The following is a 13,405-nucleotide window of genomic DNA, read 5'->3' on the forward strand; positions in this document are numbered from 1 at the left end:
CTGTTTTCTGTCTCTGTAGATTCACCTATTCTAGACATTAATGTAAATAGAATCATAGGATATATGACCTTTAGTGACTGTTCTCTTTCACTTAGCATCATGTTTTCAAAGTTCATCCACATTGTACCATGTGGATGTACTGACCTCCATTTCTTTTCATGTCTGAATAATACTCCATTGTATGGATGTACCACCTTCTATTTATCCACTCATCAGCTGATGAACATTTGGGTTTTTCTGCTTTTTGGTTATTATGAATATTGAGATGAACATTCATGTAGAAGTTTTTGAGTGGACATATTTTTATATCTTGGGTGTTTACCATTTTACATTCTCACCAGTGATCTATGAGGGTTCTATTTTCTCCGCATCCTTGCCAACACTTATTATTTTATCTTATTGAACACAAAGGGGTATCTCACTGTGGTTTTGATTTGTATTTCCCTACTGGCTAATGGTCTTGAGCACCTATTTGTTCAAGCTCTGAATTTTTAATTCCTAGGGAATATAAAAGTCACTCACTTTAATAGTCTGAAGAATATTTTTAAAAGAGTGACCAAGGACCTGACACAGTGCCACATCCATCCCTTTTACCCTTCAGTGGTATAAAGTGGTAGGTGGTTGCCAGCACCAACCAAAGCTAATTCAAAGAACACCTTGGTGCAGCTTGTGAAAATGTACCCCTCTTCCAAGAACCTTACTGCCATCTGCCAGGAAATTATCACTGGGTCATTCTGAAGTGAATGGCACCTCCTAGCATTGTTTAGTACATATCCCACACAACCGAGTCTAGGAATCCTTTTTTGTTTGTTTGTTTGTTTCTGTGATATCAGAGAAGGATGGCCAAGGTGATTACTCTGATATTATTCTACATTACCATTGAAAATCAAGTTGCCTCCTTCCTATTTCTTCAATAGTTCTTAGGGGTTTTTTTTCCTCTTTAAAATATGTAGTATTAGTTTTTTAAACTTATTATTTTTTTTGAGAGAGAGAGAGAGAGAGAGAGAGAGAGAGAGAGAGAGAGAGAGAGGGGACTTTTTAATATTTATTTATTTATTTATTTATTTATTTTAGTTTTTAGTTTTTGGCGGATAAACATCTTTATGTGGTGTTTAAAGATAAACATCTTTATGTGGTGCTGAGGATTGAACCCAGCACCCTGCGCTTGCCAGGCAAGTGCGCTACTGCTTGAGCCACATCCCCAGGCCAAACTTATTTTTTACATACATGACAGTAGTGGAATGTATTACAAGCTCTTAGGTTTAATGGTCCTTCTTTGCTGAAAAGTTTGTTGTGACCTGCAACTCCACCAGTAATGTATGCAGAATAATATTTATTATCATGAGTTATATAATTTTATCACCCCAATGGAAAGGAAAAGCTGCAGTCTTAATTCAAAGTACATAGGAAATGCTAATTATCCCCCAGTATCTATTCTCTTGTTGTTCCTTTGGAAGCAGAACTCCCAAGGTCAGCAGGGCATGTGGCCACCCTGCAGATGGCTGCATTTCCTGCCTTCCTTAAAGCTCTTAAGTGGCCATGTATAGGTGTGAGCAATGAGATGTGAGTAGGAGTGATGATGTGTGCAATTTTTAGGCCGTAGCCTCAAGAGGAAAGATGTGACCGTGGCTTCCCCTTTACCTTTCCTGATGGCTGCAATACAGAAAAGATGGCAGGAAATGAAACAGCTGTCTTAGACTTTGAGATGGAAGGCATATGATCTATACTTCTTGCTTCATGGATTATATGTTAAGTAAAATATTTGTATGAATTAAAAGGAACAGTAAATTATCTTTCTGGTTAAATAATAGCAGAAAATGGTTTTCTTGTAGACTAAGAACACGTCTTTTTAAAAAAATATATTTTTGGTCATAGATGACATACTACCTTTATTTTATTTTATTTTTATGTGATGCTGAAGATTGAACCCAGTGCCTCACGTGCTAGGCATGTGATCTACCACTGAGCTACAATCCCAGCCCCTAAGTACACTCTTTGCTACAAATAATAGTTGTTGCTTTATTATAGTTATTTGTTCAAAAATCTTTCTTCATTACTAATTTATCTGTTTGTCCCTTGTGTCCAATATAGTGCCTTGCACATAAGAAGTATGCTTTAAATATTTTTATTTACATTATTGAGTCAGCAAAATGTAGCTCACCACATATACTATGTTTGGATATTGTGCTGTATATTCTGGCAATTTTAGAACATATCTAAAAGTCTTCTTTCACTCAGGGCAGCATTCTGTAAGTCTGTGTAACATAATTTATCTACATAGCACTGGGGATTCAGAAATGAGCAAGCTTTTTCCTTCATGGATCTTAACTGTCTAGTAACAGACAATTTTCTATACTCCTGAGGTTATAAATATTCCCTCCATGAACCTGTATCCTGTGCTTACCTGCTGTGATATAGAGTATAGAGAGCACATGCCTTAGAACTATCAGATTGGATTTGACTCTCGGTTTTACTACTTTGGACTATATTTTGTGACATCTTTGTATATTCCATTTATTCTTCCTCTTGATTTTATCTCTATCACAAACTTGACTAATTTAAGCCTAAAAAAGTACCATTTCAAACAAATAAAAATAAAAATTATAGATGCCAATTAAGTGTTGAATATTTCTTTCCAATACAAGTACATATTTATATTTTAAGATTAAATGGATTGAGTGAAAGTAACATAAGTTAATAAAAACTACAAATTATAAATAGTTTCATGTTATCTAATGTATCATGCAAGATAATTCCCCCACCATATATGTATGTGTTTTCTTATAATAATTTATAATAGAAGATACTTGTGTATGTGTAGAAAATTTCTGGAAAGATACACAAATAACTACTAATCATGTAAATCTCTGGAAATTAGTGGCTAAAATTTCTCATAGTAGAAAACTTACTTTTCACTTATGTATTTAGTGCCATTTAATTTTTTTCTATGTGTATTTGTTATTTTTTAATTATAGAAATTAGTTTAAATTATAAATGATAATATCAATATATAATTTTTTGCCTTGCCAAAAAAAATTAGTTATAGAAGAGTATGTGACTTGTTTAGTGATTAAGATATTTTTAGGTCTTGATTTAAATCATATATACATATACATATGATTTGGCATATAAATATAAACATATTATATATGTGATTTATACTTATAAATTTTATACTTAAGATTAAATATTTATATATATTTTAAAGTATAAAATGTTTGCTTGAAAAAAAATTCTGAAAATTCAGAGGAAGAAAGTATGCACATTTTTACACTAGAGGGTTTATACGCAAAATGTATTTAACAAGTAAATTTTGGCATAATTGCAGATACAAAACTGTCCTTTTATTAACTTACCTATGATAATACTGCTTTGCTCATCTAAGAGTCAACAAATTTAATGAGATGAAAAATCATTTGGGACAGACAACTTTTACAATATTCTCACCTATATGGAACCAAATCTGCTAAGGAAAAATGCTTTGTAGTTTTAGCTGAAACTCTTGGATTCATACTTAATGCCAGGCATATCAGTTAGCTATTGCTGTGTAACAAACCACTCTAAAACTCAGGGGCTTAAATATCACTGTTATTTATTACTGCTAATATGTCTTCAGGTCATCTGGGCTTCTGCTGACCCAGGTTGGGCTCAATTGGGAGGATTTATTTCATGATGAAATGGGTAAGGGCAGTTCTGTTTTTTATGGAAGGCTGGGACTAGCTGGGGTTGTCTGTGCTCCTCATAACTCATATTTTCTTGAGACCGGCAAGCTATCCAAGGCAAATTTTTTATCACTGTGATGATACATGAGAGTAAACAGAAGCACTCAATTTTTAGGATCACAAATGGTTTACTGTTACTTCCTCCCATAAAGGAAGTCACATGACCAAGTCAAAAAATCAAAGTTCAGAAAGGATAGATGAGCGTGGCCGTAGCATGGATGAGGGAGGGGTAAAGAACTAAGGCCAGCGAGTCAATCTGCCACACCAGACTAGGTCATAGAAAATACGGGAGGAAACTGGGTAAAGTAACAGTGGTCTGAACTATATGGATTCAAAAGGAAATAGAAAATAGGGAGGATTGCACAGTAGAAGAAATGGGAATGTTTGAGAGGACTGTTGAATCTTTTTTTTTTTTTTTTTTTTTTTAGCCAAAGAGCATTGAAAGAAATGAATCCTCTGATTCTTTGACTGACACATCATGGATCCCAGTGGCAGTAGGGTGAAAGGGGAGGATGAGGTCAATAAGACTATTAAGAATGTCTAGTGGAGGATATCTACATTGAAGGTTTAATTAAGTAAAATCTGGAGAACAATTCTTACCCATTGAACTTCTGTATTTCCAAATTAGGCAATAGTCTGCAATGGAGTCTAGGAGAATAAAGTATTTCTGCACTAGGTCCAGGTTTGGCCATGTATTGTGGATACCCTGTGAATTTTTGCTATCCTAAACCACATGTAATTATAGTATTTTGGGCAGAGAAGCCATAATCACCATTTTTTTTAAAAATCACCCTTTCTGGCTTAATTTTATGCTTTTCATTCAAATCAGTGCTTTAATCAAAGTGATGATTCTTACGCCATTAAATAAGAAATATTTCTGAGTAAATTCAAATATTTGTAAGTATGTTGTAAGTACCCAATTGGGTACTTAATTATAATTAATTCATAATTTCTTTTCTTTGTGGATGTGAATTGAGGTAAGGAAACCCTTCTGCTTCTTGTGTCCTGGATGTAGTAGAACCACATATATTTGCCTTTTTCTTTAACCGTTTTAAAATACACACCATTTCTAAGAAAATTTCTAAGAAAACAGCTGTTGTCTTTAAGCCAAATTGCATACATAGCTCTTGGGTCATTAGAATGGAGACAAATTATCTCGTTAGTAGAATGCAAATCTCCTCAAGGAACTAATATGGGGCTTATATTTTTTATCATATTCTGAGCAAAATCTCAAGACTAGTGAATATTCTTCTTTGTCTCATAGCTACTATGATTTACATCTTTTTTAAAAAATCACTTTGTTATGCTTTTACATGTTAAAGTACTTGATTTTCTGGTCTGTTTTGAGCAGATAATTTCTCTATCTTTTATCCAGAGGCTTTGAGCTGTAATACTTTTTTTTCTTTTTGAAAGAAAGTTTATTTCATGTGTACATTAGACACACATTAAAAACAAAAAAAGAGAGAGAGAAAGAAGATTTGATATGACTAAGAAAATTGCCTTGGATCTGTCATTCTGGTAGTCTGACAGTTTGCTTTACTTCATTTTGTTGTTGTTGTTAACTGGTTTCTATCCTCTTCCTCTCCAGGCTGGGAAGCGATGATACTCATTTTGAGGTGAGCATGGCCAACGAGGGATGTGAAGTGCATCGTTTTGATCCTAGTGTCAAATCAGCTCACATTCTGGAAAGTCAGCGCCTTTGGTATCACCGCTTGTCCATCGATTGGCGGGATCCCCATCCAGCTGTTGCTGCCCCCAAATTACATAGCAACACCAGAAAACTGGGAAGCATTTTGAATGAATTTGGACATCACAAGGTGAGGCTTTTCAATTGGTTTCATAGTTCACTAAATTGAACACACCCATAAACTCTTTTCCCTAAAAAATGCAAACCACAGATAACATCGACATTGCCCAGTTGAAGGTCCAGTTTGAATCTTACTGATCGCCCACCATTATTTATAGTCTGCTCCGTAGATAAAAAGTTTTAGCAAGGATAGAGATATTTAAATTGATTTGAAAATTTTAGTTGCTGTTGAGTAATGCTAAGATCTTGGCCAAGACTGGGCAAGAAGACTAAGAGATCTAATGCTCAGGCTGGAGTGTATCTTTTCTGTTTAGGAATGGATTTAAAATTTCCAGAAAGACCAAACTATTTATGTTGCCCTCATATACAAAAATATAATCAGAGCCAGGCTTATGCTTATGTTTGATAAGAGATTACTCATGTATAGTATTTCTCACTATTATAACATGTTTCTTACTATTTTGAGCCTCTAGGCTCTTAGTATTCAGAAATCTGTGTAACTTTGATTAAAATTTGCTTTATGAAATTGAACAGACATTCTGTGTGTGCTATTTATATAATTATGTCAAAGGATGTCAAATTTCTGCAAATACTTATTTGTGAATGGACAGCAAAAGAGAAACTCGATCTTTGAACTGTGTTCCTTGAAAGCAATTTCTAGCATGATATACCAGAGCTAATTGTAGTCCTAGGCTAATGCTCAAGAAGTTCTGAGTGCAGCAAGCTGGTGTTTGATCTCCAGCCGTTCTTAGATTTGGCCTGTCTTCGCCTATCCTTCCCAGTCAGAGATGCCATGTGATTTAGAACATGTCAAAATGATTGTCTATCTGAAAAACAGGATGTGTGGGACTCAAATTTGAACTTGAGTTGGCTTCTTGATCTTTAGTAAAAGGGTTATTTCCCTGCTTCATTCTTTCTCCTTTTCTTTAAAAAAAAAAAAAAAATTCCCTTGAATTAGACAGCTGAAGCTTCTTTTCAGAACAACATCAAAGAACTTACTGTTCTTTTAACATGTGATTAACTATTGATTTGTATTTTCCTTTGCCACTGAGAGTAATTAGCATTTAATAGTCAGGAATCTTAATGAAACCTACATAGTACTTTTTGGGTAAAATCTCTGAACAGATTTTTTTTTATTCATATGCTATGAATTGTTTAGTAAGTGTGAAAAGAAGCAGGAGCATTCTTTTCAGAATTTTATTTTTTGCCATTTCTTTGGCAAACACTTCTCTAATATGTCAACTCTAGATTATTCAAAGATCTAATATTTATTCTCTGTATTCAGTGAGGAGTCTCGCTGGTCCTCCTTCATCCCATTTACTTCCTGGCCTTCTCTTCCCTCACTCTTCAAGTAGACTGAAAAGAGAAAAGAGGTGAAATCCAATGCCATTTTGCATTTTTTTCATTGTTTTAGTAAATTATTTGCTAAAACTGAGGATAGAATAAGGCTTTGAAAAAAGTGATCTGTGGGATATAATTGATGTAACTACATTTCTAACCGAGAATGTGTTTTGGGATAACAAAGTACATACCTGAATTATGTTTGCTCAGCTCCCTGGGAGCTGCAGCAAGCAAAACCTTTATAATGGGGATAAAGTCTGAAACCTTTTTGCAACACTACCCCTGAGATAGCACAAGTATTTACAATAATATCTAAAAAAAGGAAAAGGCTTTAAAGTATTGTTTATATTCCTAAAGTTATTCGTTTTTATTAAAAACATTAATAACATTGAGAGTGATCTGGCTCAGAATTGCCAGGTATGAATTTGTCACTTTAAAAATATCCCTCATTGAAGAAGAATTTAAGGAATATTTATCTTTTCTCATAGAGGGTGTGTGTGTGTGTGTGTGTGTGTGTGTGTGTGTGTGTGTGTGTGTGTTTGGTTGAAAGGCTTCAAAACAAAACAACAAAAACTAAATTCCTTGGTGAGTGATTTCTTCCATCAGGACCTTGCTTCTAGGAACTATGCAGTGCCAGATAAAAGGAAACCTTGTTTGTGGCCTGTAGCAGGCCTGGTCTGTTTTCATACAGACATCAGTAAATAGGATGCGGCTGTGGCAGGAGAAGCAAATAGAATACTAAAAAATGTCCTTGTGTTTGTCTTGCTTTCTTTACTCACTGATTCTGCTAGTGACTCTAGAAACCAAAGCAATTTAAAAAAATATTTTTTCCTGCATAACTTTAAAATGTCTTGTCCGGTTTTGTAATAATTTCCACCTGGCTATTTTTCATCTTCTCTGGATCCAAACCTAGATCCTAGCCACTCAAGCAAAAAATGTGGCAAGATGTGGACAGAATAAGGTAGTAGTGACAGAAAGATGCATGGGGCTTTTGTATTGTTTTTAAAACTCTGCTAATTTTAACTTCAAACTATAAATCAAAAAAAAAAAAAAAAAAAAAAACAAAATACCAACCTTTCTAGAGCACCAAGCAGGAGCAGCTGTATCAGCAAAACCATGCGGACCAGCAGCTCAGCCTGTCAGGAAATAATATCTCCTGGATCCAGCATTATTGAGAATGATTAACAGTCTACTCTACTGAAGTGGTTGTTGCTGTTAACTGAACATACGAAGTTTTCCAGAACGTATAGAAAGTTTCTTCTTGCATTAATCATACTGTATGCTTCCCCACAATGTTATTACATCTTCAGAATTTCCTAAATGATCCGGGCTTATTAATGAGAAATTACAACTATTACTATTATTTTCAGTCTTAACTACACTGCTGATAATATGAATAACAGGGCTGCCCCAGAGTTCACCTTTGTGAACCCATCCATCTCCATGTGAATCATGAATCTGCTTATTACAGCCTGGCAATGGGCAAGTAATTTAACCTCTCTGGCACTCAATTTGATTGTCAGTAAAATGAGGACAATAATGCTGCCGAAAGTATGACTTGTTTGGAGAATTAGATCTGAGAACACAGTGTAAAAGTCTCCAGCAGAAAGCCTGGCACGGATTAATCGCTCATTTGTTTTCAGTAAATTCAAAGAATTGTTATCATCAAATTCAGTAACCTTTTGCTAAATTTTATAGAAAAATCCTGTCTTTTTTTTTTCTTTCTTTGTTTTCAGGGAAAATATAGCAGAGATTTCTCTGAAAATTGCTAACTGCACCTAATTCCTGTCGAGTTTTTAATGAAAGCTTTGTGTGAAACCAAAGGGCAATTGGTCCTTCAGACTTTCTCTTAAGAGAATTGTTAAGTGTTTGTGCCTGGGGCACCCAACAGCTCTGCTGGTGATTGTACTGAAAGTAAATACTTTGCTGTATAGAAATTAAATAAGCTGCTGAGAATTAATTGGAATCTGTTCCACATGAGCAGATGTCAACCTCAGGGGCAGGGGCTCAGTGGTTAGATGACCTGGAAGAATTGGGCTTCCTGCTGGTCAGCTTCAGGTTTCCTCCCTCCCTTACCCCTGTCACTACCCTACGGTGGCCCAGTGTCCCCTTGGGCCCTAAAAGAAGTGTTTCTACCTCCCTCGGCTGGGAGTTTGACATTGATTTCACACCATCAGCTTTGTGGTATGACTTCTGTGTTTGAGAGAGCATGGCTTCAAATCTAAACTATGAAAAGATCTTTTCTTTTCTTTTTGTTTACCTAATTGACAAATAACAAATTATTGATACTGTCCTGTATTGGAATACTTTTGGGGAATAATAGTTAGGCTTCACTATTGGAAATGGAAAATGATATACTCTTTCAGGAAGGAAATTTGACCATATGTATATATTACTTTTTATTTTTAGAAATTTTTTTTTTTTTTTTTTTTGCCTAAAATTCTGTTTGGAAAGCAGTATGGAGATTCCTTGGAAACCTGGGAATGGAACCAGCATTTGACCCAGCTATCCCACTCCTTGGTTTATACCCAAAGGACTTAAAAACAGCATACTACAGGGACACAGCCACCTCAATGTTTATAGCAGCATAATTCACAATAGCTAAACTGTGGAACCAGCCCAAATGCCCTTCAGTAGATGAATGGATAGGGAAACTTTGGTGTATATGCACAATGGAACATTACTCAGCATTAAAAGAGAATAAAATCATGGCATTTGCAGGTAAATGGATGGAGTTGGAGAATATAATGCTAAGTGAAGCAAGCCAATTCCAGAAAATCAAAGGCCCAATGTTTTCTTTGATATGAGGATGCTGACTCATAATGGCAATGGGGGGTGCATAGGAGGAATGGAGAAACCATAGATAGGGCAAAGGGGAAGGAGGGGAAGGGAAGAAGCAAGGGAGTAGAAATGATAGTGAAATGAGTTAGACATCTATTACCCTAAGTACATGCATGAAGACACGAATGGTGTGAAAATACTTTGTATACAATCAGTGATTTGAAAAATTGTGCCCTATTATAATATGAAATGAATTGCATTCTGCAATCATGTATAACAAATTAGAATAAATAAATAATTTTTTAAAAATCTTAAAAAAGAATAGGATGTCTATCATCATCACTTGAAAAAACCAGAGCACTTTTTAAAAAAATTATTTTGAGACAATTATAGATTCACATGCAGTTGTAAGAAATAACATGGAGATTCCATGTGTCCTTTACATAATTTTTCTGAGTGGCAAATCTGTAGTGTAATATCACAACTAGGAGATTGACATTGATGTGACTCAGATATTGAACTTTTCTAGCACAACAAGCATCATGCTTCCTGTTGATAGCCACACCTGTCTCATCCCCTTATCACCTTCCCGAACCCCAGTAGCCACTAATCACTAATCTGCTTTTCCATTTCTATAATTTTGCCATTTTCAAGAATGTTACATAACTGGAATTATACAGGGTGAAATCCCCCATTGCTATTTAACATATTTCTTAAGGTTTTAGCTAGTATAATCAGAAAAGAGAGAAATTTTAGGTATAAAAACACAGAAGAGGGCTGGGGATATAGCTCAGTTAGTAGAGTGTATGCACAAGGCCCTGGGTTCAGTCCCCAGCACCACAAAAAAAAAATGAATGAGATAAAAATTTTATTATTATTTGTAGATGTATTATTATTTAAGGACTTACTATTTGAAGGTAATATGATTATATACTGGAAAACTCAAGAAATGTAACAAAAAATATCAAACTATAAGAATTCAGTGTGTTATCTGAGTACAATACACAAAAATTTTTAAACTACACTTTTATAAATAAAAACCAGTTCAAATACAAGAAGGAAGAAAATAAGCCATTTTTAAAAGCAACAAAAAAGATTAAAATCTTAAAAAGTCATGTGTAGGATCTACAAGGAAAATTTAAAAGAAAACTTGAGCAAACTTAAAGCTATGACATATTCTTTGAGAGGAAGACTCATAATGATTTAATCTTTCTTATATTAATCTGTTTATTTAACATGGTCACAACTCATTTAATAAGCAAAGCGCTAATTTCACTGGCATAAAGGGGTTTCAATAAATCAATAAGGACCCAATGCAAAACTTGATAGGAAATTGGATGAAGAAACAATTGATAAGGGGCAGGAGATATCGCTCAGCAGGTAGAGTGTTTGCCTAACATGTGTGAGGCCCTGGGTTTGATCCCCAACACCACACAAAAGCAAAAAACTAAAAATCCTGATGAAAAAATAGTTCTCAGAAAAGAAAATCAGATATCTCATAGTGAAGTCACTTAAGCTTGTTCATATTAAGAAAAATTCAAATAAAGCTATGTGTAAACATGTTTTTTATCAGGTTATCAAGGATAAAAAGTAGCAAGAATTTAGCTTGGTACAACCTTTTCTGCAGGACAGTCTGGAAAAATCTATCACATTGCAAATGCCAATTCATCAATTCTACTTCTTATGAAATTTCCACACAGTTGAATTCTCATTTATGTGTGTGTGTGTGTGTGTGTGTGTGTGTGTGTGTGTGTGGTATTTTCAGTTGTTTCTCTCTATAGTTTGAATCTGGAATGTCCCCTCAAAGCCCAAGTGTCCTCAGTTTGGTGTTTTGGGTTATTGGGATGTGGTGGAACCTTTAAGAGGTGGGGCCTAGGGAAAGAAAGTTAGGTCATTGGGGATGTGCCCTTGAAGGTAATATTGTGACCTCCATCCCTTCCTCTTTTGCTTCCCAGCTGCTATGAGGTAAGTAGCCTCCTCCACCATGTGCTCCTGCCACACAGCGTACTGCCATGTCGCAGACCTAAAAGCAATGGAGTCACTTGACCATAAACTAGAACTTTTGAAACTGTGAGTCAATCTCCCTCTTATAAGTTGTTTATCTCAGGTATTTTGTCACAGTGATGGAAAGCTGACTAATACACTTCTCCATTTTCTTTTTCTTTTAGATAAATTTCTATTCCTTTTAGATAAATTTTAGAGTCTCTTAATCTTTCTTCTTTCTTAATTGCTTTTTCATATTTTAAAATGTCTCACTGTCTTACTTTAGGGTGAATTCCTCAGTACAAGCTTCCAATTCTTTAATTTTCTATTCAACTATATCCAATTGAGAGTTTATATTATTTGTTGATATTTATATAGAGAAAGTCTACATATTTCACTTCTAAGACTTTTAATTGGTGTTTTTCCTGTCCATCCTTTATTTTGTAGTTTTTCATGTTTTATTTAAAAATGTATGAGTGTACCTTTCCCCCCACATCCTCGCCAACACTTATTATTTCTTGTATTCTTTATAATTGCCATTCTGACTGGAGTGAGATGAAATCTTAGTTTTGATTTTCACTTCTCTAATTCCTAGAGATGTTGAACCTTTTTTCATATATTTGTTGATTGATTGTATTTCTTCTTCTATGAAGTGTCTGTTCAATTCCTTAACCCATTTATTGACTGGGTTATTTGTTTTTTGGAGTTAAGTTTTTTGAGTTCTTTATATGTCCTGGAGATTAGTGCTCTATCTGGAGTACATGTGGTAATATTGCTTATACACTTGTGGAAATACATATTCTTTTTGATTGCTGTGAGTATCCTAAACCTACTCTTCAATAAAATTAATTTAATCTTGGAATGAATTAATATTTTTGTTATTGTTTTGGATATCTCTTTCTCTTATCCTTTGATTTTATGTGTATTTTGGAATTTTTGGTTTGCTGGCTCATTTTCAGTAGAAGGGTTTGTTTTGTTTTACTTTGCTTTTTTCTTTCTTTTTTGGCTTAACATTTTCTGCCTAGTGATTTTATAATAGCCTTTGGGACCCAGTCTTATATAAGCATTTGGGAACTGCTACTTCCCCAGTGACTTTGGGAATATTCTACCACTGAACCCTCTGGGGGCTGTTTCGTTTGATATTTCCTAGGGCGTGTCTCTCTTTTCTCATCTCCTTAGGTCAGTGGCTAGTTTAAGCCAAACTCCAGGGAAGGGTTATTAGCAGTTTATTTTTATCTCCTTTCTAGAACTAGGGAGCTCTATCCCAGCCTCTAGCTTTGATCAATGAACCTGGCTCTGGCTCCTATCTCTGGAGTAATGCTCTGGAGTAGCATTAATTCCTATTCTCTGTAGGACATGCAGTGCAGCACCACTGCCATCTGTTTTAAGGTGGAAACCCAGAACATCCTGATTTTAGTTCTGCTTACTGTTCTGTATTCTGGTCAAATGAGATGTTTATCTCTTTTTGAACCCTGATTTCTTTTTTTCTTTTTGTCATTTTGGAAATATTTCTACCTTTTTGCTTTGTGTTTAACATAGGGTGGAATGCATACTTTCATTTAAATACTTTAAATGAATTCAAGTTTCTTAGAATCATTTGGAGAAATAATGTCCATGGGCTCATGGGTTAGCTGTCCTGGTTATATTTACTAGTACATATTAAACAAACCTAATAAATGAATGATTTTTGAAATGCTTATTTATATTGCCTCCAAATCATATTATATATCATTATTTTGAAATGTAATGTATATGTGAGCCAACTAGGGAA

At 34.7% G+C, this 13,405-nt stretch overlaps 1 protein-coding gene across 1 annotated transcript in view; it reads left to right on the plus strand.

Moving 5' to 3' along the window:
* Mettl24 (methyltransferase like 24) overlaps positions 1–13,405 on the plus strand; it is a 98,920-nt gene that overhangs the window by 47,719 nt on the left and 37,796 nt on the right. Inside the window, exon 4 of the mRNA XM_005330164.4 lies at positions 5,311–5,539. Within this exon, the coding sequence (XP_005330221.1) occupies positions 5,311–5,539 (229 nt within the window). The remainder of the gene's footprint in view (positions 1–5,310; positions 5,540–13,405) is intronic.

The sequence above is a fragment of the Ictidomys tridecemlineatus genome, chromosome 8 (assembly GCF_052094955.1).
Source record: "Ictidomys tridecemlineatus isolate mIctTri1 chromosome 8, mIctTri1.hap1, whole genome shotgun sequence".
NCBI classification, from domain to species: Eukaryota; Metazoa; Chordata; class Mammalia; order Rodentia; family Sciuridae; genus Ictidomys; species Ictidomys tridecemlineatus.